Source organism: Leishmania major, chromosome 34 (genome assembly GCF_000002725.2).
Source record: "Leishmania major strain Friedlin complete genome, chromosome 34".
NCBI classification, from domain to species: domain Eukaryota; phylum Euglenozoa; class Kinetoplastea; order Trypanosomatida; family Trypanosomatidae; genus Leishmania; species Leishmania major.
Window position 1 is genome coordinate 747433 of NC_007286.2, and position 23820 is coordinate 771252.

A 23820-nucleotide genomic window follows, 5' to 3' on the forward strand; every position below is an offset into this window, starting at 1 on the left:
TGAGGAGGCGGAAACAAAGACGCAGGAGGGGGCAGATGGGAGAGCGGGAGAGAGCGGAGGAGAGTCGAGGCGTGGCGACGCGATGTCTTGGTTGCGGTGGCGTGTGCGCGCACGCGTTGTTGTTGGGCGGTCGGTTGTGCGCGGGTGTGTTGTGAGAGGCGGTAGAGGGACGGGCGGCGTGGGCAGCAGTGAAAAGGGGCGACAAGAGAGACGGGGAGAGAGAGGCGAGGAGACAGGCAAGTGACACGGCGGGGCGCGCGCAGCGGGGGCACATGGGCCATCGGCTGGCACAAACACGCAAGGCAAGCACATAGGCAGGGGTGGGCCACGCGGGGACAGGACGGGGGGAGGAAAGGGGGCACCTCCCGCTACCCTCCTCTGGCACGCGCCGCATCGCCTCCCACGCCCCTCCCCCCTTCGCTGATCCGCTCTGGCACCGCTTCGGCGGTGCTGCGCCGTCGCCGCGCCCCGGACACAGTCATCACGCACCCAGCGTGCATCTCATTCATTCCGTCAGCCACGCTTGTCCGCCTCCGCTGATGACGCTGGCCACACCGCGCCGTGGGATCCCAGCGTCCAGTGTACCGATCATGGACAGCAGGCAAAGAGCCTGCCGCACGCCCTCGGGCACGGTTGCCGACCCTTGGTGTCCGCGGGCAGGGCTGTGCTAGCGAGGTCGCCGGAGAGGCTCGCGGGCACGGTCACGCCGGTGCCGGCCCACCGCGAGTTGTGCCGGCGATTCAACGGGTATACGTGCCCTACCTCCTGTTTTCTGATTTGGCAAGCGAGGCGCTGATGCAGGGCACAGCCCGTGGCTCCGCCAGTGCCGGACGCAGTGCAGCTGCAGTGGGCGCAGCGACGCACAGCGCTGTTGGCTGGCCGGCGCCCGTCACGAAGCGTCGGTACACGGGCCTGCATTCTGCAAGACGCGCAGTTCACCCCCACGGGGCCCACAGGGCACCAGGCGCACCAGCCTCTCAGCATCCCGGTGCAGCAAGAGAGAGGAGGCACGGCGCTGGCGACTGCGTGCTCACACAGCACGGCACGGGCACACACCTGCACGCCCTCCCCCTCCTCCCAACGACAACGGCGAAGCAGCGGCGTGGCGGCTGTGCTGCCGCGTCCCTGCTGGGACGCATACACACCACCTCGGGCTGCACACCTGAGAGCAACACCACCGCACGGCACACCGCCGACGCCGCCACGCAGACGCACACCTGCCAGGTGTCCCGCAAGCCCACAGCAGAATGCGCGACTGCGGCCAACGGCACCCACACAAAGACGGGCCCTCCTGGCGCCGCCGCCTGCGCAGCGCTCCGCACGCAGAGAGCTGCCGCGCTTGGAAGCAGCTCTGCAGACGCTGCCCAGCGCGCCGCCCTCTCCGCCATCGAGACAACAGCCGCAGACAGACCACACCTGTACGGCACGCTTCCTACAGCGTGAGAGAGGGATCGAATGGAGTGGGGTCAGTGGTACACGGCATGATGGACTCGGGTGTACCCACATTCGTGCGCGGGCACTGGCGCACGCACCTGCTGGCCTGGGACGGAGAGGCCGGGGCAACCAGGCGAAGGAGTGCCCGAGAGCTGGCCGGCAGCATCCCCTGCCCAAGGCGTACCTCCGCCAGAGCATACGCACGCACATGCAAACATCTCTCTCTATAGATATATACAGACGTATATCTATGCATGTGTATGCACGTGTATCGCCGACCCCGCCGGTGCACGGCCCACGCACCGCGTGGGTCAGCCGCATCGCTTTTGCCGATGCGCGTCTGCTTTCCCAGCACAGGCGGCGGAGTCTCCGCAGCGGGCGAGGGCTCTTGTCCACCCCTCCCCCACCCCCATCGCAGCTTGGTCGCCCTCGGCAACTGATCCAGCAGAGACCCGCACCCGCACGCAGCTGTCAGCAACCACGTCGCCGTGCGGTGGGCGGTGCCTCCAACGGCTGCCCGCCAACACACGGCAGTGAAGGCAGCGCATCCACATCCGCCTCCGCACAAGCGCCCAAGCAGCAGCAAAGGCACTGCCCCCCCCCCCCAGCCCAGCACAGCCCAGCCCAGGCCGCACGCGCCGGTCGCGTCCACACACACTAGATCAAGATGCAGCGCGCCGCGGTGTGGTACACCTGCTGCGCAAACCGCCACTCGTGCTGCACCGGATCGTACAGCACCATCTCCTGCACATCTGGCTGCCCGAGCACCGACATCGCTCCAGTGGCGTCATCGCGCACGCCGTCGGCGAATGGCATCGAGGCTAGCTGCCGGATCGCCGCACGAGCAGGCGAGCCAGGTGGTCCCAGCGCAGCCTGCAGCCGACGCATCGCCCGCGCCAGCATGAGGCTCGTGTACGTGACCGGGTCCACGCCGCGCTGGCGCAGCGCAGCGCACAGCTCGTCGACGTCGCTGCTGCGCGTCCCCACCACCTCCACAAAGCACACCAGGTCCAGCGCGTCCAGCGTGTGCTCCGCGTAGGCGAACGCCTGCCGGCGGGAGAAGGGTGGTATGCAGTAAAAGTCCAGCCTCCGCGACGACACGTTCAAAGGGGTCAGAGCCTTCATGGGCACCGCCAGGACGATATGGCAGGCCTGGCAGTCGCTCACCAGGCTCACCACCTCGCCGTACACCCTGCCCAGATCGCTGCCCTCGCGCAGCCTCATCACCAAGAACGGAACGCCGTCGCTGGCCTTCACGGTCGCGCCCCGCATCGCTTCCTCCACAAAACCCAGCAGGTCGCCGCACACCTCCACGTTGCTCACCCCCAGGGCCCTCACAACACTGCGCAGGGTGTCCTCCGTGCCGCCGACGTCGACATGAACCAGCGCCACCCCCTCCACGCGCACCGCGCGGCGACACGGCACACACCTGCCGCCGCCAGAGCCACCGGCGAGGGCCACGATGCGGGGATGCGACGGCGCCATCTGCGTCAGCACACTGCGCACAAGCGCCTCCTCATCCTCGCGCCTCACCTCGAAGGCCTCGGCGGCCGCCGCGAGCATACCCTCCTCCTTCCTTGGCCGGGCAGCCTTGGAGAGGGTCTCGATGGCTGTCCGGAGCTGATGGCCCCGCTGCTGCCGCCGGTACGCGCGCAGGTTCGCCGTGAACACGTAAGCGACCACAAGCACGCCGGCAATGCAGCTCATGGTGCCCTTGTACTTGGCCAGGGCATAGCGAAAGTTCGTATCCTTCACCCGCTCGCGGCGCAGCATCTGCATCGCCTTGTCGTGGTCGCGCTCCCACCGCGCCTTCTCGCTAACACTGTCCAGCTCCACCCTCGACACAAACACAAACGGCAGGAGATCCACGCCTTCCAGCAGGTACATCCGCTCCGCCCGCCAGCCGCGGCTGAACAGGACGAGCGCGATGGCCTCCACGTCGCGCGGGTCGTGCACGCAGGAGCGCAGCCAGTTTACCAGCGCCACCAGCCTAGCGCTCTGGAGCAGCTTCTTCCGCGGCTGCAGCGCCACAATGCGCTCAGACGCCACAGAGAGTTCCACTTCGCCCTTCTCCATTAGTATAATGTAGGTAGCGTTGCCGTTCACCTTGGCGATAGTGCCCTTCATGTGCATGGCGGACGGCGCCACCGCGGCCCCGCTCGCGGGATCGCCCTCCGTCCTGACCGTCACCCGCGTGCCAGCATCCACCACCAGCAGCTGCGCGGCGTCGCCGCGGCGGTCCTCGCCGTCGCGATCCCTCTTGCCAGTACGGAGCATCTCCGCCTTGTAGGCCGCCTCCGACAATCTGCTCACGAGCCGTCCGAGAGCCACGGGGCGGTCCTCGAGAACGCTCGCCGCGTGCGTCACGCGCACACCAACCAAGACGCCTGCCAGACTATTCCACGGCTTCTTCGGTGACGGCAGGCGGCCACGCATGCCGCACACACACTCGCGGCAGTGTCCGCCCTCCGACAACGCAGAATCTGCGCCGCCGCACCCACCACTCGACGCCGGCGAGAGACAGCTACACAAAGAGAGCCTACAAGATCCGGGTGCGGCCGCACCACCTCTACCATCCACCGCGCACACACCGATGCCGGCAATGCCTCTCCGCATGGCGTTCCACCGGGGGTCGAGTGTGAGCGCCATCATGTGCGCATGGGAGTGCCTCGTGTTGGCGTGTGGGTGACGGCGCCGCTCACGGCTGGGGGGCGCCTCTGCATCACCGCGCTTCCTCGACAACCACCCATGACCCGCGCGCCAACGTGCAGTAGAGAGAGGAGTGGGGCACATGATGAGGCATCGGCACAGAAGGCGGCTGCGCTGCCAGAGGGCGCGCGCACACACAGACATGTACACACGCACATACACACATATATATGTATATACATATACCGGCACGCACCCGCATGCGGGTGCACACACCTGCACGCACACGGCGCGGCAGCACCACGGGCAGCAGCAAAGAGCGCCGCCTGCACCCCCTATACCCTGCCCTCACGGGGACGAGGGGGACGGCAGTCGCGGCGGTGACGCTGTTGGTTTTCACGAGTCGGTCAACGGAAGCAAGCATAATAGCGAGCAGGCACGCGCGCAGGAAGGCGTACCGCAAAGCAAACAGAGGGGAAGCAAGAGAGGAGACAGAAGCGCACGCACGCCCTCCGCCCTGCCAGGCGAGGACAACAAGCGAGCGGTCCGCGAGGACAACGTAATGCGAGGCGTTTGGCGGTGTTGTCGGTACATAATATACCTACACAGCCATATATATATAGAGAGAGAGAGAGTCATATGTAGAGATCAACATGTGTATATATATATATATATGTATGCACCTGCCGTTTTGCTGTTGGGTGGGTGTGCTGATTCGCATGGCTGTGCGAACCAGCGAGGCATGCACTTGCTTCTCACCGCCTCCATTCCACCACGCACAAGCCGGCGCATGCGCGCCTACAGCCACGGCACCCCTACGCCCTGTGGCACGGCGGCCACATCCGCGTCGCCGAGGACGAGCCGTCCTGCCGCTGCGCCGGGCCGCACTGCACGCCGCGCTCCCAGCGGGGCCGCCCTCAGGGTTGTGCCCCAGGGGCGGAGGCGGTGGCCTCTGTCGGTGGGGAGGGCGCAGCAGTGCGTGGCAGGTGGTGGTCGTCGTACACGCCGCACGAGCCGAGGGGGAATGTTGCCCAGCCGCAGGTCAGGGCCCTGTGAGACCCCGCAGTCTGCCTGCATGCCGTGCTTCTCCCCCTCCGTCTCCTGAAGGCCGCTGCATCGCGTCACATGCGGCGTGGCGACTCCCCACGGTGGAGCCTGGAGGATTCGGTGGTGTGCGCCAGCAACGAAGCCATCGAAACAATTCGCACAAGAGAGAGGCGAGGAGACACAGCGACACGGGGGGCGCACACGCAGACGGACTCGAGCCAGACGCCAGAGGAGCGAGCAGCAACGCAGCCCCGCCTCTGCTCCGCTCCGCCTTCGCACTCGCTCGTACCGCCGCGCATTTGCCCGTCCTGCTTCGCCTGCAGTCCCCTGCCCGCGTGTGTCGGCGTGTATGTGCGTATGCGCGTGCTCTGCTGCGCGGCTGCTGCCCTTGCCTGCGTCGTCGCCACAGTCCGCCGCCACCGCCAGCACACGCGCACATGAGGGGCGGGGGGTGCGGGGAGCGACGAGAGGCGCAGAGGGGCACGCACACACCACGCTTCTCTCTGCGCGCAGAAGAGAACAGCAAGCACGAGCGAGCTCGAGGGAGACGAGCGTCGAGTAAAGCGAGAGCGCGGGGCGGCACCCGCGACCACCGCACGAAAACAGAGACACGCCAACAGCGGCAGCCTTAGTGAGGGAGGGCCGCGGGGGCCGCTCACGGAACGAGGGGGAGGACGGTGACAGGGGCGCATACGCCTGCGCACACGCACACGCCGTGTACCACCACGCAGGCATGCACGAGGTGCTGCAGTCGCCCCTCGGCAGCGGTGCCCATGCACGGCCGTGCCGCTGCTGCCTGCGCACGCTCGCCCGCTCTGTCTTCTTCCCGCAACCGCCACCACCTCCTCTGGCACCTCGCACCCTCCCCCTCGCCCGTCTCCGTGTCCGCGCAGTCCACCGGGCGCGCGAGGGGGACACCAGAAACACGCGCGGCCGCCGCGGCGGGGCGCGTAGCTGGAGAAGGGCGGGCGCGTCACCGATGCCGTGGGCGGCTCTCCGCCTCCCGCCATCCCTGCCACGGCGTCGGCTTCTCCCCTGCGTCGCGCCTGCCTGCCCATCCCAGCTGGGGCATTCGCCGCACGCCTTCGCTCTCCCTTTCCCGCGCACACGGTCCGGCCCCCGGCGACCCCCCTGCCGGCACCCCGCGCCTTCCTCCGCCACCGCGCTCCGCCAACGGTGCGCCGGGCGGCCGTCACGGGGGCACGTCCCAGCAGCTGCTGAGGGCGAGCAGCTCACAGGGGAGGGTGAGCGGGTGGGGGTCAGTGGGCGGAAGGCGGCATGCGTCGGCGTGTGGGCGCGCAGTGTGTGTGCGCTGCCCACTGCATGGCGCCGGCCGCCGCGCGCATGAGCACGGCAACACAACGCGAGGGAACGGAGACGCCGACGAGAGCCGCGCGTGGGAGGAGGAAGGGAAGACGCACAAAGCCACACTCGTCACGAGACGCACGCGCACAGTGAGGGCAATGCGAGGCAGCGGGAAAAGAGAGAGCGAGGCGACGACAGCGCGGGCGAGAGCGACTCCTCGCCATGTGCGCGGAGAGCGGGTGCGTGCACGCACGCGCGACAGGGCAGCGAGAGGGCTGGGCCCGCGAAGGGCAGACACGGGAACCAGCAGCCTTCGCACCCTCATCCTCGCTGTCACCAGCTCCACCACGAGCACGCCTGTGTGGAGGGGCCGCGCCGCTATCAAGCTCGCCCTCCACTCCGTCCTGTTACCTCCATCCTACTCTTGCGCTGTCGGCGACTCCGGCTTCTCGTTCGCTTTAGTGGCCGGGACCGTGCACGGGAGCAGCAAGAAGATGATGTTGAGGATATCCAGTATCCAGGCCGCCACCAAGAGAGCGAACCCGGTGCCGAGCCGGTAGCCCGTATCCCTCACCTTAGGGCACTTTTGCCCATCGTCCTTGTTGTATGTCACCACTATGGCCACCCACACAATGAACAAGGTGACCGCGCCAACGATGTTCAGCGCCAGGCAAACCCAGCGGTAGATGGTGCAGCCGTACAGCAAAACTAAGCCCAGGACAAAGGCCGCGCCGTACACGAGGATGGAGATGATGGCGCATCCCTGCGCAAGGCGGAAAAGGGTGATGCGTGCAGGGCACTCGATCCATTGCATGTCTACCGTCTCCAGATATTCGAGTGATTCACAGTCGAACTTCAACCCAAAAAGCGTTAGACACTGAGCGACTCCTGGACGATTGGGTGCACGGAAGATCTCCAGCGGCGTGCCCACCAGCACCAGAAGGAACGCCACGAACTGCACGACCACGTAGACAACGAGGGGGATACTGCACTTCATGGGCGAAAAGGGACAAGAGCGAGAGACTGAGAGGAGCGGCGCCGAGGCAGACGCGAGAACCAACGGCGGGGGTGCGGGCGAGACGCTGCCACACAGCGGATGACAAATGAGGAGGCGGAAACAAAGACGCAGGAGGGGGCAGATGGGAGAGCGGGAGAGAGCGGAGGAGAGTCGAGGCGTGGCGACGCGATGTCTTGGTTGCGGTGGCGTGTGCGCGCACGCGTTGTTGTTGGGCGGTCGGTTGTGCGCGGGTGTGTTGTGAGAGGCGGTAGAGGGACGGGCGGCGTGGGCAGCAGTGAAAAGGGGCGACAAGAGAGACGGGGAGAGAGAGGCGAGGAGACAGGCAAGTGACACGGCGGGGCGCGCGCAGCGGGGGCACATGGGCCATCGGCTGGCACAAACACGCAAGGCAAGCACATAGGCAGGGGTGGGCCACGCGGGGACAGGACGGGGGGAGGAAAGGGGGCACCTCCCGCTACCCTCCTCTGGCACGCGCCGCATCGCCTCCCACGCCCCTCCCCCCTTCGCTGATCCGCTCTGGCACCGCTTCGGCGGTGCTGCGCCGTCGCCGCGCCCCGGACACAGTCATCACGCACCCAGCGTGCATCTCATTCATTCCGTCAGCCACGCTTGTCCGCCTCCGCTGATGACGCTGGCCACACCGCGCCGTGGGATCCCAGCGTCCAGTGTACCGATCATGGACAGCAGGCAAAGAGCCTGCCGCACGCCCTCGGGCACGGTTGCCGACCCTTGGTGTCCGCGGGCAGGGCTGTGCTAGCGAGGTCGCCGGAGAGGCTCGCGGGCACGGTCACGCCGGTGCCGGCCCACCGCGAGTTGTGCCGGCGATTCAACGGGTATACGTGCCCTACCTCCTGTTTTCTGATTTGGCAAGCGAGGCGCTGATGCAGGGCACAGCCCGTGGCTCCGCCAGTGCCGGACGCAGTGCAGCTGCAGTGGGCGCAGCGACGCACAGCGCTGTTGGCTGGCCGGCGCCCGTCACGAAGCGTCGGTACACGGGCCTGCATTCTGCAAGACGCGCAGTTCACCCCCACGGGGCCCACAGGGCACCAGGCGCACCAGCCTCTCAGCATCCCGGTGCAGCAAGAGAGAGGAGGCACGGCGCTGGCGACTGCGTGCTCACACAGCACGGCACGGGCACACACCTGCACGCCCTCCCCCTCCTCCCAACGACAACGGCGAAGCAGCGGCGTGGCGGCTGTGCTGCCGCGTCCCTGCTGGGACGCATACACACCACCTCGGGCTGCACACCTGAGAGCAACACCACCGCACGGCACACCGCCGACGCCGCCACGCAGACGCACACCTGCCAGGTGTCCCGCAAGCCCACAGCAGAATGCGCGACTGCGGCCAACGGCACCCACACAAAGACGGGCCCTCCTGGCGCCGCCGCCTGCGCAGCGCTCCGCACGCAGAGAGCTGCCGCGCTTGGAAGCAGCTCTGCAGACGCTGCCCAGCGCGCCGCCCTCTCCGCCATCGAGACAACAGCCGCAGACAGACCACACTTGTACGGCACGCTTCCTACAGCGTGAGAGAGGGATCGAATGGAGTGGGGTCAGTGGTACACGGCATGATGGACTCGGGTGTACCCACATTCGTGCGCGGGCACTGGCGCACGCACCTGCTGGCCTGGGACGGAGAGGCCGGGGCAACCAGGCGAAGGAGTGCCCGAGAGCTGGCCGGCAGCATCCCCTGCCCAAGGCGTACCTCCGCCAGAGCATACGCACGCACATGCAAACATCTCTCTCTATAGATATATACAGACGTATATCTATGCATGTGTATGCACGTGTATCGCCGACCCCGCCGGTGCACGGCCCACGCACCGCGTGGGTCAGCCGCATCGCTTTTGCCGATGCGCGTCTGCTTTCCCAGCACAGGCGGCGGAGTCTCCGCAGCGGGCGAGGGCTCTTGTCCACCCCTCCCCCACCCCCATCGCAGCTTGGTCGCCCTCGGCAACTGATCCAGCAGAGACCCGCACCCGCACGCAGCTGTCAGCAACCACGTCGCCGTGCGGTGGGCGGTGCCTCCAACGGCTGCCCGCCAACACACGGCAGTGAAGGCAGCGCATCCACATCCGCCTCCGCACAAGCGCCCAAGCAGCAGCAAAGGCACCGCCCCCCCCCCCCAGCACAGCCCAGGCCGCACGCGCCGGTCGCGTCCACACACACTAGATCAAGATGCAGCGCGCCGCGGTGTGGTACACCTGCTGCGCGAACCGCCACTCGTGCTGCACCGGATCGTACAGCACCATCTCCTGCACATCTGGCTGCCCGAGCACCGACATCGCTCCAGTGGCGTCATCGCGCACGCCGTCGGCGAATGGCATCGAGGCTAGCTGCCGGATCGCCGCACGAGCAGGCGAGCCAGGTGGTCCCAGCGCAGCCTGCAGCCGACGCATCGCCCGCGCCAGCATGAGGCTCGTGTACGTGACCGGGTCCACGCCGCGCTGGCGCAGCGCAGCGCACAGCTCGTCGACGTCGCTGCTGCGCGTCCCCACCACCTCCACAAAGCACACCAGGTCCAGCGCGTCCAGCGTGTGCTCCGCGTAGGCGAACGCCTGCCGGCGGGAGAAGGGTGGTATGCAGTAAAAGTCCAGCCTCCGCGACGACACGTTCAAAGGGGTCAGAGCCTTCATGGGCACCGCCAGGACGATATGGCAGGCCTGGCAGTCGCTCACCAGGCTCACCACCTCGCCGTACACCCTGCCCAGATCGCTGCCCTCGCGCAGCCTCATCACCAAGAACGGAACGCCGTCGCTGGCCTTCACGGTCGCGCCCCGCATCGCCTCCTCCACAAAACCCAGCAGGTCGCCGCACACCTCCACGTTGCTCACCCCCAGGGCCCTCACAACACTGCGCAGGGTGTCCTCCGTGCCGCCGACGTCGACATGAACCAGCGCCACCCCCTCCACGCGCACCGCGCGGCGACACGGCACACACCTGCCGCCGCCAGAGCCACCGGCGAGGGCCACGATGCGGGGATGCGACGGCGCCATCTGCGTCAGCACACTGCGCACAAGCGCCTCCTCATCCTCGCGCCTCACCTCGAAGGCCTCGGCGGCCGCCGCGAGCATACCCTCCTCCTTCCTTGGCCGGGCAGCCTTGGAGAGGGTCTCGATGGCTGTCCGGAGCTGATGGCCCCGCTGCTGCCGCCGGTACGCGCGCAGGTTCGCCGTGAACACGTAAGCGACCACAAGCACGCCGGCAATGCAGCTCATGGTGCCCTTGTACTTGGCCAGGGCATAGCGAAAGTTCGTATCCTTCACCCGCTCGCGGCGCAGCATCTGCATCGCCTTGTCGTGGTCGCGCTCCCACCGCGCCTTCTCGCTAACACTGTCCAGCTCCACCCTCGACACAAACACAAACGGCAGGAGATCCACGCCTTCCAGCAGGTACATCCGCTCCGCCCGCCAGCCGCGGCTGAACAGGACGAGCGCGATGGCCTCCACGTCGCGCGGGTCGTGCACGCAGGAGCGCAGCCAGTTTACCAGCGCCACCAGCCTAGCGCTCTGGAGCAGCTTCTTCCGCGGCTGCAGCGCCACAATGCGCTCAGACGCCACAGAGAGTTCCACTTCGCCCTTCTCCATTAGTATAATGTAGGTAGCGTTGCCGTTCACCTTGGCGATAGTGCCCTTCATGTGCATGGCGGACGGCGCCACCGCGGCCCCGCTCGCGGGATCGCCCTCCGTCCTGACCGTCACCCGCGTGCCAGCATCCACCACCAGCAGCTGCGCGGCGTCGCCGCGGCGGTCCTCGCCGTCGCGATCCCTCTTGCCAGTACGGAGCATCTCCGCCTTGTAGGCCGCCTCCGACAATCTGCTCACGAGCCGTCCGAGAGCCACGGGGCGGTCCTCGAGAACGCTCGCCGCGTGCGTCACGCGCACACCAACCAAGACGCCTGCCAGACTATTCCACGGCTTCTTCGGTGACGGCAGGCGGCCACGCATGCCGCACACACACTCGCGGCAGTGTCCGCCCTCCGACAACGCAGAATCTGCGCCGCCGCACCCACCACTCGACGCCGGCGAGAGACAGCTACACAAAGAGAGCCTACAAGATCCGGGTGCGGCCGCACCACCTCTACCATCCACCGCGCACACACCGATGCCGGCAATGCCTCTCCGCATGGCGTTCCACCGGGGGTCGAGTGTGAGCGCCATCATGTGCGCATGGGAGTGCCTCGTGTTGGCGTGTGGGTGACGGCGCCACTCACGGCTGGGGGGCGCCTCTGCATCACCGCGCTTCCTCGACAACCACCCATGACCCGCGCGCCAACGTGCAGTAGAGAGAGGAGTGGGGCACATGATGAGGCATCGGCACAGAAGGCGGCTGCGCTGCCAGAGGGCGCGCGCACACACAGACATGTACACACGCACATACACACATATATATGTATATACATATACCGGCACGCACACGCATGCGGGTGCACACACCTGCACGCACACGGCGCGGCAGCACCACGGGCAGCAGCAAAGAGCGCCGCCTGCACCCCCTATACCCTGCCCTCACGGGGACGAGGGGGACGGCAGTCGCGGCGGTGACGCTGTTGGTTTTCACGAGTCGGTCAACGGAAGCAAGCATAATAGCGAGCAGGCACGCGCGCAGGAAGGCGTACCGCAAAGCAAACAGAGGGGAAGCAAGAGAGGAGACAGAAGCGCACGCACGCCCTCCGCCCTGCCAGGCGAGGACAACAAGCGAGCGGTCCGCGAGGACAACGTAATGCGAGGCGTTTGGCGGTGTTGTCGGTACATAATATACCTACACAGCCATATATATATAGAGAGAGAGAGAGTCATATGTAGAGATCAACATGTATATATATATATATATGTATGCACCTGCCGTTTTGCTGTTGGGTGGGTGTGCTGATTCGCATGGCTGTGCGAACCAGCGAGGCATGCACTTGCTTCTCACCGCCTCCATTCCACCACGCACAAGCCGGCGCATGCGCGCCTACAGCCACGGCACCCCTACGCCCTGTGGCACGGCGGCCACATCCGCGTCGCCGAGGACGAGCCGTCCTGCCGCTGCGCCGGGCCGCACTGCACGCCGCGCTCCCAGCGGGGCCGCCCTCAGGGTTGTGCCCCAGGGGCGGAGGCGGTGGCCTCTGTCGGTGGGGAGGGCGCAGCAGTGCGTGGCAGGTGGTGGTCGTCGTACACGCCGCACGAGCCGAGGGGGAATGTTGCCCAGCCGCAGGTCAGGGCCCTGTGAGACCCCGCAGTCTGCCTGCATGCCGTGCTTCTCCCCCTCCGTCTCCTGAAGGCCGCTGCATCGCGTCACATGCGGCGTGGCGACTCCCCACGGTGGAGCGTGGAGGATTCGGTGGTGTGCGCCAGCAACGAAGCCATCGAAACAATTCGCACAAGAGAGAGGCGAGGAGACACAGCGACACGGGGGGCGCACACGCAGACGGACTCGAGCCAGACGCCAGAGGAGCGAGCAGCAACGCAGCCCCGCCTCTGCTCCGCTCCGCCTTCGCACTCGCTCGTACCGCCGCGCATTTGCCCGTCCTGCTTCGCCTGCAGTCCCCTGCCCGCGTGTGTCGGCGTGTGTATGTGCGTATGCGCGTGCTCTGCTGCGCGGCTGCTGCCCTTGCCTGCGTCGTCGCCACAGTCCGCCGCCACCGCCAGCACACGCGCACATGAGGGGCGGGGGGTGCGGGGAGCGACGAGAGGCGCAGAGGGCACGCGCACGCACACGCACACACCACGCTTCTCTCTGCGCGCAGAAGAGAACAGCAAGCACGAGCGAGCTCGAGGGAGACGAGCGTCGAGTAAAGCGAGAGCGCGGGGCGGCACCCGCGACCACCGCACGAAAACAGAGACACGCCAACAGCGGCAGCCTTAGTGAGGGAGGGCCGCGGGGGCCGCTCACGGAACGAGGGGGAAGACGGTGACAGGGGCGCATACGCCTGCGCACACGCACACGCCGTGTACCACCACGCAGGCATGCACGAGGTGCTGCAGTCGCCCCTCGGCAGCGGTGCCCATGCACGGCCGTGCCGCTGCTGCCTGCGCACGCTCGCCCGCTCTGTCTTCTTCCCGCAACCGCCACCACCTCCTCTGGCACCTCGCACCCTCCCCCTCGCCCGTCTCCGTGTCCGCGCAGTCCACCGGGCGCGCGAGGGGGACACCAGAAACACGCGCGGCCGCCGCGGCGGGGCGCGTAGCTGGAGAAGGGCGGGCGCGTCACCGATGCCGTGGGCGGCTCTCCGCCTCCCGCCATCCCTGCCACGGCGTCGGCTTCTCCCCTGCGTCGCGCCTGCCTGCCCATCCCAGCTGGGGCATTCGCCGCACGCCTTCGCTCTCCCTTTCCCGCGCACACGGTCCGGCCCCCGGCGACCCCCCTGCCGGCACCCCGCGCCTTCCTCCGCCACCGCGCTCCGCCAACGGTGCGCCGGGCGGCCGTCACGGGGGCACGTCCCAGCAGCTGCTGAGGGCGAGCAGCTCACAGGGGAGGGTGAGCGGGTGGGGGTCAGTGGGCGGAAGGCGGCATGCGTCGGCGTGTGGGCGCCCAGTGTGTGTGCGCTGCCCAGTGCATGGCGCCGGCCGCCGCGCGCATGAGCACGGCAACACAACGCGAGGGAACGGAGACGCCGACGAGAGCCGCGCGTGGGAGGAGGAAGGGAAGACGCACAAAGCCACACTCGTCACGAGACGCACGCGCACAGCGAGGGCAATGCGAGGCAGCGGGAAAAGAGAGAGCGAGGCGACGACAGCGCGGGCGAGAGCGACTCCTCGCCATGTGCGCGGAGAGCGGGTGCGTGCACGCACGCGCGACAGGGCAGCGAGAGGGCTGGGCCCGCGAAGGGCAGACACGGGAACCAGCAGCCTTCGCACCCTCATCCTCGCTGTCACCAGCTCCACCACGAGCACGCCTGTGTGGAGGGGCCGCGCCGCTATCAAGCTCGCCCTCCGCTTCCTGTGGCTTGTTTACTGTTATTCGTCCTCTGTGACTCCATCGAGTTTGCACAGTCCTGTGATCCCCTCATCTGCAACGGAAGCAGCAAGAAGATGATGTTGAGGATATCCAGTATCCAGGCCACCACCAAGAGAGCGAACCCGGTGCCGAACCGGTAGCCCATATTCCTCACCTCACGGCATAGCGGCTCATCAGGTTTTTTGTATGTCACCACCATGGCCACCCACACAACGCACAAGGTGACCGCGCCAACGATGTTCAGCGCCAGGCAAACCCAGCGGTGAATAGTGCAGCCGTACAGCAAAACTAAGCCCAGGACAAAGGCCGCGCCGTACACGAGGATGGAGATGAGAGTGAACGCCTGCGCAAGGCGGAAACGGGCGATGCGTGCAGGGCAATTAAGCCATTGCATGTCTACCGTCTCCTCATATTCAAGTGATTTACAGTCGAGCTTAAAGCCAAAAAGCGTTAGACACTGAGCGACTCCTGGACGATTGGGTGCACGGAACATCTCCAGCGGCGTGCCCACCAGCACCAGAAGGAACGCCACGAACTGCACGACCACGTAGACAACGAGGGGGATACTGCACTTCATGGGCGAAAAGGGACAAGAGCGAGAGACTGAGAGGAGCGGCGCCGAGGCAGACGCGAGAACCAACGGCGGGGGTGCGGGCGAGACGCTGCCACACAGCGGATGACAAATGAGGAGGCGGAAACAAAGACGCAGGAGGGGGCAGATGGGAGAGCGGGAGAGAGCGGAGGAGAGTCGAGGCGTGGCGACGCGATGTCTTGGTTGCGGTGGCGTGTGCGCGCACGCGTTGTTGTTGGGCGGTCGGTTGTGCGCGGGTGTGTTGTGAGAGGCGGTAGAGGGACGGGCGGCGTGGGCAGCAGTGAAAAGGGGCGACAAGAGAGACGGGGAGAGAGAGGCGAGGAGACAGGCAAGTGACACGGCGGGGCGCGCGCAGCGGGGGCACATGGGCCATCGGCTGGCACAAACACGCAAGGCAAGCACATAGGCAGGGGTGGGCCACGCGGGGACAGGACGGGGGGAGGAAAGGGGGCACCTCCCGCTACCCTCCTCTGGCACGCGCCGCATCGCCTCCCACGCCCCTCCCCCCTTCGCTGATCCGCTCTGGCACCGCTTCGGCGGTGCTGCGCCGTCGCCGCGCCCCGGACACAGTCATCACGCACCCAGCGTGCATCTCATTCATTCCGTCAGCCACGCTTGTCCGCCTCCGCTGATGACGCTGGCCACACCGCGCCGTGGGATCCCAGCGTCCAGTGTACCGATCATGGACAGCAGGCAAAGAGCCTGCCGCACGCCCTCGGGCACGGTTGCCGACCCTTGGTGTCCGCGGGCAGGGCTGTGCTAGCGAGGTCGCCGGAGAGGCTCGCGGGCACGGTCACACCGGTGCCGGCCCACCGCGAGTTGTGCCGGCGATTCAACGGGTATACGTGCCCTACCTCCTGTTTTCTGATTTGGCAAGCGAGGCGCTGATGCAGGGCACAGCCCGTGGCTCCGCCAGTGCCGGACGCAGTGCAGCTGCAGTGGGCGCAGCGACGCACAGCGCTGTTGGCTGGCCGGCGCCCGTCACGAAGCGTCGGTACACGGGCCTGCATTCTGCAAGACGCGCAGTTCACCCCCACGGGGCCCACAGGGCACCAGGCGCACCAGCCTCTCAGCATCCCGGTGCAGCAAGAGAGAGGAGGCACGGCGCTGGCGACTGCGTGCTCACACAGCACGGCACGGGCACACACCTGCACGCCCTCCCCCTCCTCCCAACGACAACGGCGAAGCAGCGGCGTGGCGGCTGTGCTGCCGCGTCCCTGCTGGGACGCATACACACCACCTCGGGCTGCACACCTGAGAGCAACACCACCGCACGGCACACCGCCGACGCCGCCACGCAGACGCACACCTGCCAGGTGTCCCGCAAGCCCACAGCAGAATGCGCGACTGCGGCCAACGGCACCCACACAAAGACGGGCCCTCCTGGCGCCGCCGCCTGCGCAGCGCTCCGCACGCAGAGAGCTGCCGCGCTTGGAAGCAGCTCTGCAGACGCTGCCCAGCGCGCCGCCCTCTCCGCCATCGAGACAACAGCCGCAGACAGACCACACTTGTACGGCACGCTTCCTACAGCGTGAGAGAGGGATCGAATGGAGTGGGGTCAGTGGTACACGGCATGATGGACTCGGGTGTACCCACATTCGTGCGCGGGCACTGGCGCACGCACCTGCTGGCCTGGGACGGAGAGGCCGGGGCAACCAGGCGAAGGAGTGCCCGAGAGCTGGCCGGCAGCATCCCCTGCCCAAGGCGTACCTCCGCCAGAGCATACGCACGCACATGCAAACATCTCTCTCTATAGATATATACAGACGTATATCTATGCATGTGTATGCACGTGTATCGCCGACCCCGCCGGTGCACGGCCCACGCACCGCGTGGGTCAGCCGCATCGCTTTTGCCGATGCGCGTCTGCTTTCCCAGCACAGGCGGCGGAGTCTCCGCAGCGGGCGAGGGCTCTTGTCCACCCCTCCCCCACCCCCATCGCAGCTTGGTCGCCCTCGGCAACTGATCCAGCAGAGACCCGCACCCGCACGCAGCTGTCAGCAACCACGTCGCCGTGCGGTGGGCGGTGCCTCCAACGGCTGCCCGCCAACACACGGCAGTGAAGGCAGCGCATCCACATCCGCCTCCGCACAAGCGCCCAAGCAGCAGCAAAGGCACTGCCCCCCCCCCCCAGCCCAGCACAGCCCAGCCCAGGCCGCACGCGCCGGTCGCGTCCACACACACTAGATCAAGATGCAGCGCGCCGCGGTGTGGTACACCTGCTGCGCAAACCGCCACTCGTGCTGCACCGGATCGTACAGCACCATCTCCTGCACATCTGGCTGCCCGAGCACCGACATCGCTCCAGTGGCGTCATCGCGCACGCCGTCGGCGAATGGCATCGAGGCTAGCTGCCGGATCGCCGCACGAGCAGGCGAGCCAGGTGGTCCCAGCGCAGCCTGCAGCCGACGCATCGCCCGCGCCAGCATGAGGCTCGTGTACGTGACCGGGTCCACGCCGCGCTGGCGCAGCGCAGCGCACAGCTCGTCGACGTCGCTGCTGCGCGTCCCCACCACCTCCACAAAGCACACCAGGTCCAGCGCGTCCAGCGTGTGCTCCGCGTAGGCGAACGCCTGCCGGCGGGAGAAGGGTGGTATGCAGTAAAAGTCCAGCCTCCGCGACGACACGTTCAAAGGGGTCAGAGCCTTCATGGGCACCGCCAGGACGATATGGCAGGCCTGGCAGTCGCTCACCAGGCTCACCACCTCGCCGTACACCCTGCCCAGATCGCTGCCCTCGCGCAGCCTCATCACCAAGAACGGAACGCCGTCGCTGGCCTTCACGGTCGCGCCCCGCATCGCTTCCTCCACAAAACCCAGCAGGTCGCCGCACACCTCCACGTTGCTCACCCCCAGGGCCCTCACAACACTGCGCAGGGTGTCCTCCGTGCCGCCGACGTCGACATGAACCAGCGCCACCCCCTCCACGCGCACCGCGCGGCGACACGGCACACACCTGCCGCCGCCAGAGCCACCGGCGAGGGCCACGATGCGGGGATGCGACGGCGCCATCTGCGTCAGCACACTGCGCACAAGCGCCTCCTCATCCTCGCGCCTCACCTCGAAGGCCTCGGCGGCCGCCGCGAGCATACCCTCCTCCTTCCTTGGCCGGGCAGCCTTGGAGAGGGTCTCGATGGCTGTCCGGAGCTGATGGCCCCGCTGCTGCCGCCGGTACGCGCGCAGGTTCGCCGTGAACACGTAAGCGACCACAAGCACGCCGGCAATGCAGCTCATGGTGCCCTTGTACTTGGCCAGGGCATAGCGAAAGTTCGTATCCTTCACCCGCTCGCGGCGCAGCATCTGCATCGCCTTGTCGTGGTCGCGCTCCCACCGCGCCTTCTCGCTAACACTGTCCAGCTCCACCCTCGACACAAACACAAACGGCAGGAGATCCACGCCTTCCAGCAGGTACATCCGCTCCGCCCGCCAGCCGCGGCTGAACAGGACGAGCGCGATGGCCTCCACGTCGCGCGGGTCGTGCACGCAGGAGCGCAGCCAGTTTACCAGCGCCACCAGCCTAGCGCTCTGGAGCAGCTTCTTCCGCGGCTGCAGCGCCACAATGCGCTCAGACGCCACAGAGAGTTCCACTTCGCCCTTCTCCATTAGTATAATGTAGGTAGCGTTGCCGTTCACCTTGGCGATAGTGCCCTTCATGTGCATGGCGGACGGCGCCACCGCGGCCCCGCTCGCGGGATCGCCCTCCGTCCTGACCGTCACCCGCGTGCCAGCATCCACCACCAGCAGCTGCGCGGCGTCGCCGCGGCGGTCCTCGCCGTCGCGATCCCTCTTGCCAGTACGGAGCATCTCCGCCTTGTAGGCCGCCTCCGACAATCTGCTCACGAGCCGTCCGAGAGCCACGGGGCGGTCCTCGAGAACGCTCGCCGCGTGCGTCACGCGCACACCAACCAAGACGCCTGCCAGACTATTCCACGGCTTCTTCGGTGACGGCAGGCGGCCACGCATGCCGCACACACACTCGCGGCAGTGTCCGCCCTCCGACAACGCAGAATCTGCGCCGCCGCACCCACCACTCGACGCCGGCGAGAGACAGCTACACAAAGAGAGCCTACAAGATCCGGGTGCGGCCGCACCACCTCTACCATCCACCGCGCACACACCGATGCCGGCAATGCCTCTCCGCATGGCGTTCCACCGGGGGTCGAGTGTGAGCGCCATCATGTGCGCATGGGAGTGCCTCGTGTTGGCGTGTGGGTGACGGCGCCGCTCACGGCTGGGGGGCGCCTCTGCATCACCGCGCTTCCTCGACAACCACCCATGACCCGCGCGCCAACGTGCAGTAGAGAGAGGAGTGGGGCACATGATGAGGCATCGGCACAGAAGGCGGCTGCGCTGCCAGAGGGCGCGCGCACACACAGACATGTACACACGCACATACACACATATATATGTATATACATATACCGGCACGCACCCGCATGCGGGTGCACACACCTGCACGCACACGGCGCGGCAGCACCACGGGCAGCAGCAAAGAGCGCCGCCTGCACCCCCTATACCCTGCCCTCACGGGGAGGAGGGGGACGGCAGTCGTGGCGGTGACGCTGTTGGTTTTCACGAGTCGGTCAACGGAAGCAAGCATAATAGCGAGCAGGCACGCGCGCAGGAAGGCGTACCGCAAAGCAAACAGAGGGGAAGCAAGAGAGGAGACAGAAGCGCACGCACGCCCTCCGCCCTGCCAGGCGAGGACAACAAGCGAGCGGTCCGCGAGGACAACGTAATGCGAGGCGTTTGGCGGTGTTGTCGGTACATAATATACCCACACAGCCATATATATATAGAGAGAGAGAGAGAGTCATATGTAGAGATCAACATATATATATATATATGCACCTGCCGTTTTGCTGTTGGGTGGGTGTGCTGATTCGCATGACTGTGCGAATCAGCGAGGCATGCACTTGCTTCTCACCGCCTCCATTCCACCACGCACAAGCCGGCGCATGCGCGCCTACAGCCACGGCACCCCTACGCCCTGTGGCACGGCGGCCACATCCGCGTCGCCGAGGACGAGCCGTCCTGCCGCTGCGCCGGGCCGCACTGCACGCCGCGCTCCCAGCGGGGCCGCCCTCAGGGTTGTGCCCCAGGGGCGGAGGCGGTGGCCTCTGTCGGTGGGGAGGGTGCAGCAGTGCGTGGCAGGTGGTGGTCGTCGTACACGCCGCACGAGCCGAGGGGGAATGTTGCCCAGCCGCAGGTCAGGGCCCTGTGAGACCCCGCAGTCTGCCTGCATGCCGTGCTTCTCCCCCTCCGTCTCCTGAAGGCCGCTGCATCGCGTCACATGCGGCGTGGCGACTCCCCACGGTGGAGCCTGGAGGATTCGGTGGTGTGCGCCAGCAACGAAGCCATCGAAACAATTCGCACAAGAGAGAGGCGAGGAGACACAGCGACACGGGGGGCGCACACGCAGACGGACTCGAGCCAGACGCCAGAGGAGCGAGCAGCAACGCAGCCCCGCCTCTGCTCCGCTCCGCCTTCGCACTCGCTCGTACCGCCGCGCATTTGCCCGTCCTGCTTCGCCTGCAGTCCCCTGCCCGCGTGTGTCGGCGTGTATGTGCGTATGCGCGTGCTCTGCTGCGCGGCTGCTGCCCTTGCCTGCGTCGTCGCCACAGTCCGCCGCCACCGCCAGCACACGCGCACATGAGGGGCGGGGGGTGCGGGGAGCGACGAGAGGCGCAGAGGGGCACGCGCACGCACACGCACACACCACGCTTCTCTCTGCGCGCAGAAGAGAACAGCAAGCATGAGCGAGCTCGAGGGAGACGAGCGTCGAGTAAAGCGAGAGCGCGGGGCGGCACCCGCGACCACCGCACGAAAACAGAGACACGCCAACAGCGGCAGCCTTAGTGAGGGAGGGCCGCGGGGGCCGCTCACGGAACGAGGGGGAGGACGGTGACAGGGGCGCATGCGCCTGCGCACACGCACACGCCGTGTACCACCACGCAGGCATGCACGAGGTGCTGCAGTCGCCCCTCGGCAGCGGTGCCCATGCACGGCCGTGCCGCTGCTGCCTGCGCACGCTCGCCCGCTCTGTCTTCTTCCCGCAACCGCCACCACCTCCTCTGGCACCTCGCACCCTCCCCCTCGCCCGTGTCCGTGTCCGCGCAGTCCACCGGGCGCGCGAGGGGGACACCAGAAACACGCGCGGCCGCCGCGGCGGGGCGCGTAGCTGGAGAAGGGCGGGCGCGTCCCGATGCCGTGGGCGGCTCTCCGCCTCCCGCCATCCCTGCCACGGCGTCGGCTTCTCCCCTGCGTCGCGCCTGCCTGCCCATCCCAGCTGGGGCATTCGCCGCACGCCTTCGCTCTCCCTTTCCCGCGCACACGGTCCGGCCCCCGGCGACCCCCCTGCCGGCACCCCGCGCCTTCCTCCGCCACCGCGCTCCGCCAACGGTGCGCCGGGCGGCCGTCACGGGGGCACGTCCCAGCAGCTGCTGAGGGCGAGCAGCTCACAGGGGAGGGTGAGCGGGTGGGGGTCAGTGGGCGGAAGGCGGCATGCGTCGGCGTGTGGGCGCGCAGTGTGTGTGCGCTGCCCACTGCATGGCGCCGGCCGCCGCGCGCATGAGCACGGCAACACAACGCGAGGGAACGGAGACGCCGACGAGAGCCGCGCGTGGGAGGAGGAAGGGAAGACGCACAAAGCCACACTCGTCACGAGACGCACGCGCACAGCGAGGGCAATGCGAGGCAGCGGGAAAAGAGAGAGCGAGGCGACGACAGCGCGGGCGAGAGCGACTCCTCGCCATGTGCGCGGAGAGCGGGTGCGTGCACGCACGCGCGACAGGGCAGCGAGAGGGCTGGGCCCGCGAAGGGCAGACACGGGAACCAGCAGCCTTCGCACCCTCATCCTCGCTGTCACCAGCTCCACCACGAGCACGCCTGTGTGGAGGGGCCGCGCCGCTATCAAGCTCGCCCTCCACTCCGTCCTGTTACCTCCATCCTACTCTTGCGCTGTCGGCGACTCCGGCTTCTCGTTCGCTTTAGTGGCCGGGACCGTGCACGGGAGCAGCAGGATGATCATGTTGAGGATATCCAGTATCCAGGCCACCACCAAGAGAGCGAACCCGGTGCCGAACCGGTAGCCCATATTCCTCACCTCACGGCATAGCGGCTCATCAGGTTTTTTGTATGTCACCACCATGGCCACCCACACAACGCACAAGGTGACCGCGCCAACGATGTTCAGCGCCAGGCAAACCCAGCGGTGAATAGTGCAGCCGTACAGCAAAACTAAGCCCAGGACAAAGGCCGCGCCGTACACGAGGATGGAGATGAGAGTGAACGCCTGCGCAAGGCGGAAACGGGCGATGCGTGCAGGGCAATTAAGCCATTGCATGTCTACCGTCTCCTCATATTCAAGTGATTTACAGTCGAGCTTAAAGCCAAAAAGCGTTAGACACTGAGCGACTCCTGGACGATTGGGTGCACGGAACATCTCCAGCGGCGTGCCCACCAGCACCAGAAGGAACGCCACGAACTGCACGACCACGTAGACAACGAGGGGGATACTGCACTTCATGGGCGAAAAGGGACAAGAGCGAGAGACTGAGAGGAGCGGCGCCGAGGCAGACGCGAGAACCAACGGCGGGGGTGCGGGCGAGACGCTGCCACACAGCGGATGACAAATGAGGAGGCGGAAACAAAGACGCAGGAGGGGGCAGATGGGAGAGCGGGAGAGAGCGGAGGAGAGTCGAGGCGTGGCGACGCGATGTCTTGGTTGCGGTGGCGTGTGCGCGCACGCGTTGTTGTTGGGCGGTCGGTTGTGCGCGGGTGTGTTGTGAGAGGCGGTAGAGGGACGGGCGGCGTGGGCAGCAGTGAAAAGGGGCGACAAGAGAGACGGGGAGAGAGAGGCGAGGAGACAGGCAAGTGACACGGCGGGGCGCGCGCAGCGGGGGCACATGGGCCATCGGCTGGCACAAACACGCAAGGCAAGCACATAGGCAGGGGTGGGCCACGCGGGGACAGGACGGGGGGAGGAAAGGGGGCACCTCCCGCTACCCTCCTCTGGCACGCGCCGCATCGCCTCCCACGCCCCTCCCCCCTTCGCTGATCCGCTCTGGCACCGCTTCGGCGGTGCTGCGCCGTCGCCGCGCCCCGGACACAGTCATCACGCACCCAGCGTGCATCTCATTCATTCCGTCAGCCACGCTTGTCCGCCTCCGCTGATGACGCTGGCCACACCGCGCCGTGGGATCCCAGCGTCCAGTGTACCGATCATGGACAGCAGGCAAAGAGCCTGCCGCACGCCCTCGGGCACGGTTGCCGACCCTTGGTGTCCGCGGGCAGGGCTGTGCTAGCGAGGTCGCCGGAGAGGCTCGCGGGCACGGTCACACCGGTGCCGGCCCACCGCGAGTTGTGCCGGCGATTCAACGGGTATACGTGCCCTACCTCCTGTTTTCTGATTTGGCAAGCGAGGCGCTGATGCAGGGCACAGCCCGTGGCTCCGCCAGTGCCGGACGCAGTGCAGCTGCAGTGGGCGCAGCGACGCACAGCGCTGTTGGCTGGCCGGCGCCCGTCACGAAGCGTCGGTACACGGGCCTGCATTCTGCAAGACGCGCAGTTCACCCCCACGGGGCCCACAGGGCACCAGGCGCACCAGCCTCTCAGCATCCCGGTGCAGCAAGAGAGAGGAGGCACGGCGCTGGCGACTGCGTGCTCACACAGCACGGCACGGGCACACACCTGCACGCCCTCCCCCTCCTCCCAACGACAACGGCGAAGCAGCGGCGTGGCGGCTGTGCTGCCGCGTCCCTGCTGGGACGCATACACACCACCTCGGGCTGCACACCTGAGAGCAACACCACCGCACGGCACACCGCCGACGCC

General features: G+C 67.1%; 6 protein-coding genes across 6 annotated transcripts; all 6 read right to left on the reverse strand.

The window, feature by feature from the left end:
* Positions 1 to 2091: 2091 nt before the first annotated feature.
* LMJF_34_1670 (tuzin-like protein) lies at positions 2092 to 4086 on the reverse strand (the record flags this gene model as incomplete). Its single annotated transcript, XM_001686212.1, has 1 exon — positions 2092 to 4086. The coding sequence occupies one exon, from the start codon at positions 4084 to 4086 to the stop codon at positions 2092 to 2094; it is 1995 nt and encodes a 664-aa protein (XP_001686264.1).
* Positions 4087 to 6853: 2767 nt separating this feature from the next.
* On the reverse strand, positions 6854 to 7432 carry LMJF_34_1680 (putative amastin-like surface protein; the record flags this gene model as incomplete). The annotated part of the gene is made up of 1 exon (XM_001686213.1): positions 6854 to 7432. The coding sequence occupies one exon, from the start codon at positions 7430 to 7432 to the stop codon at positions 6854 to 6856; it is 579 nt and encodes a 192-aa protein (XP_001686265.1).
* Positions 7433 to 9620: 2188 nt separating this feature from the next.
* On the reverse strand, positions 9621 to 11615 carry LMJF_34_1690 (tuzin-like protein; the record flags this gene model as incomplete). Its single annotated transcript, XM_001686214.1, has 1 exon — positions 9621 to 11615. The coding sequence occupies one exon, from the start codon at positions 11613 to 11615 to the stop codon at positions 9621 to 9623; it is 1995 nt and encodes a 664-aa protein (XP_001686266.1).
* Positions 11616 to 14356: 2741 nt separating this feature from the next.
* On the reverse strand, positions 14357 to 14971 carry LMJF_34_1700 (putative amastin-like surface protein; the record flags this gene model as incomplete). Its single annotated transcript, XM_001686215.1, has 1 exon — positions 14357 to 14971. The coding sequence occupies one exon, from the start codon at positions 14969 to 14971 to the stop codon at positions 14357 to 14359; it is 615 nt and encodes a 204-aa protein (XP_001686267.1).
* Positions 14972 to 17169: 2198 nt separating this feature from the next.
* On the reverse strand, positions 17170 to 19164 carry LMJF_34_1710 (tuzin-like protein; the record flags this gene model as incomplete). The annotated part of the gene is made up of 1 exon (XM_001686216.1): positions 17170 to 19164. The coding sequence occupies one exon, from the start codon at positions 19162 to 19164 to the stop codon at positions 17170 to 17172; it is 1995 nt and encodes a 664-aa protein (XP_001686268.1).
* A 2770-nt stretch (positions 19165 to 21934) lies between these two features.
* On the reverse strand, positions 21935 to 22513 carry LMJF_34_1720 (putative amastin-like surface protein; the record flags this gene model as incomplete). Its single annotated transcript, XM_001686217.1, has 1 exon — positions 21935 to 22513. One exon carries the CDS (start codon positions 22511 to 22513, stop codon positions 21935 to 21937), a length of 579 nt encoding a protein of 192 aa, XP_001686269.1.
* Between the last annotated feature and the right edge of the window lie 1307 nt (positions 22514 to 23820).